This window comes from Triticum dicoccoides, unplaced genomic scaffold, assembly GCF_002162155.2.
Source record: "Triticum dicoccoides isolate Atlit2015 ecotype Zavitan unplaced genomic scaffold, WEW_v2.0 scaffold144366, whole genome shotgun sequence".
Taxonomy (NCBI): Eukaryota; Viridiplantae; Streptophyta; class Magnoliopsida; order Poales; family Poaceae; genus Triticum; species Triticum dicoccoides.
In genome coordinates this window covers 112-2,300 of record NW_021202574.1, presented here as the reverse complement: position 1 = coordinate 2,300, position 2,189 = coordinate 112, and the positions used below count along the sequence as shown (strand labels likewise).

The window sequence follows — 2,189 nt, the reverse complement described above, 5'->3', positions numbered from 1 at the left end:
GAAGTGGAGGGCATTCTCCTCTTTTCAACATGCTTCTGCAAAGTTCGATGGCTTCTTTGTCCTCTTTTGAAAGAACCTTGAAAGGCAACAAGTGTATCGTTAGGCACCAAGAGATCAAAAAATGCATTATACTGTTTAAAGTAAAAATTCGCTAACCTGCATACCACCTTGCTTCAGCTTTGCTTGATTGACAGATATAGGGGCCATACTGGACACAAAAGTCAGCTCATTACTGAACTCCATTTTCGAAGATGTCAATGCAGTGGCAGCAGAAGCCATCTGTTCAAGCCTTCGAACTCTATCTTCAGTGAGCACAAATGGCAGTAGCCTCCTCTTCTGCTTGTGCATATCAAGAGATCGCCTCCTTTGCCTCTTAGCATCTGTATACAAGTACTTCCTTCGTTCCTAAATATTTGTCTTTTTAAAGATTTCAAATGGACTATCACATATGAATATATATAGACATATTTTAAAATATAGATCACTCATTTTTCTCCGTATGTAGTCACTTGTTAAAATCTCTAGAAATACAAATATTTAAGAATGGATAAATACAGTGAGCTATATGCAGGATACTATGACTGGAGATATATGCTGTTGTGTCCCAACAAACAGGATACTACTGTATTGACCGGTCAGTCACGCAAAACAGAACAATTGACAAATCAACATACAAGATACTCCCTCCGTCCAAAAATACTTATCCAAGAAATAGATAAATTTGCGGAAATGTCATCTAGAACTAAAATACGCTTAGATACATCCAGTCCTCCGACAAGTATTTCCGGACGGAGGGAGTATATTGGATTGGAGATATATGCAGTTGAATGGTTAAGTAGCTGTTGTGTTCCCAACAAACTAGGTTCAGTTAATTGGAATATATACAGGAGGCTACTGTATTGACCGGTTAGTCACGCTAAACAGAACAATTCATGAATCGACATACAACAACCCCCTACAAGATATTTTTTTGATATTTTTTTTCTCCCATTAGAAGTGAACCCTACACGTAATCAGTCCTATTTTAAATAAACTACAAATGTGGCGGCTTTTTATGGCACAAATGTCAGATCACGAACAGGATATACACGCGACGTATCCCTGTAAGTCATCCTGATATACATGTGTACAAATCAATGGAAGTCAATTAATCTGTACACACTTGACCAACCTACTTCAATAACACAATCCTACTACAAGAGTGCTGTTAAGATCAAATTAATTTTTTTAACAATGCTTTCCCGCGTATTTCCAGCAGTGATGGTTTTCCCACGCAATTCTGGCGGCGGTAGCTTTCCCGCGCATTTCCTGCGGTGATATTTCATTACCTAGAAATTCTAGACACTGACATATGCAGGATACTACAGTGTCAGACTGGTCAGCATAGCAAAACAAAACAATCAATGGACGAATAAAATAATGAATCAACACACAACACCCACATAGAGTACAACGAACGAATCAGTCATAGTATTTCAGATGAACTATTTGCACCTTATGAATTATTTGCATCATCAGCAGATCGTAATGCAGTATGTGTAACGATTGAGCGACGATTCCTCATCGCAGACTCCCTAGTTTAAGCCATACGATGAACAAAATCCATGCGACTCAAAATTTCAGAGATAAGAAAATTACCCTGAGAAAGCGTGCACTTTGCCAGCCCGACGGCGCCGCCCTCCGCGCCCTTCTCGATCTGGAAGAAATCCATGATCTTGCTCTGCTTCAACGGGAAACCTGGCAGAAATTCAATCAATAAGCAGATGAGATGAGATGAAATTCATGGCAGACGAGCGAGCACGAACACAGGGGGGGAGCGGGAATGGCGAGATCGAGCGGCGGGGGACGGACGCACGGATGATGGAGGTCGGGGCGCAGTCAGGGCAGAGCCAGGAGCCTAGCGGGACAGCAGGGAGGATGGGGCGGAGGCAGAAGGTGTGCCGACCGCGGTCGCAGAGGAGCAGCTCCTCGCCGCGGTCCTCGGCAGTGAGTTTCCGAGCGATTGCAACATGTATAGTTCATAGACTTAGTGAAGTACACGTTATACTCTTGTTCCTAGTCTTTAGGAGGATCCCCTTAAGGATTGATATCGTCGATGATGAAGTTAACCCTAGCATATGAATCTAGATCATGTTCATTTTTGTGTGATTGGTCAAGTGCTTCCACATCTTTTGATAGTAGAGTGCCAC

The 2,189-nt window shown here is 42.2% G+C and overlaps 1 protein-coding gene across 1 annotated transcript; it reads right to left on the bottom strand.

Moving 5' to 3' along the window:
* Window positions 1–7: 7 nt before the first annotated feature.
* LOC119343872 (histone-lysine N-methyltransferase ATXR6-like) lies at window positions 8–1,979 on the bottom strand (the record flags this gene model as incomplete). Its single annotated transcript, XM_037614612.1, has 4 exons — window positions 8–76; window positions 157–380; window positions 1,639–1,737; window positions 1,838–1,979. Coding segments are annotated over 4 exons (534 nt in total), but the record flags the coding sequence as incomplete, so codon positions are not given.
* Between the last annotated feature and the right edge of the window lie 210 nt (window positions 1,980–2,189).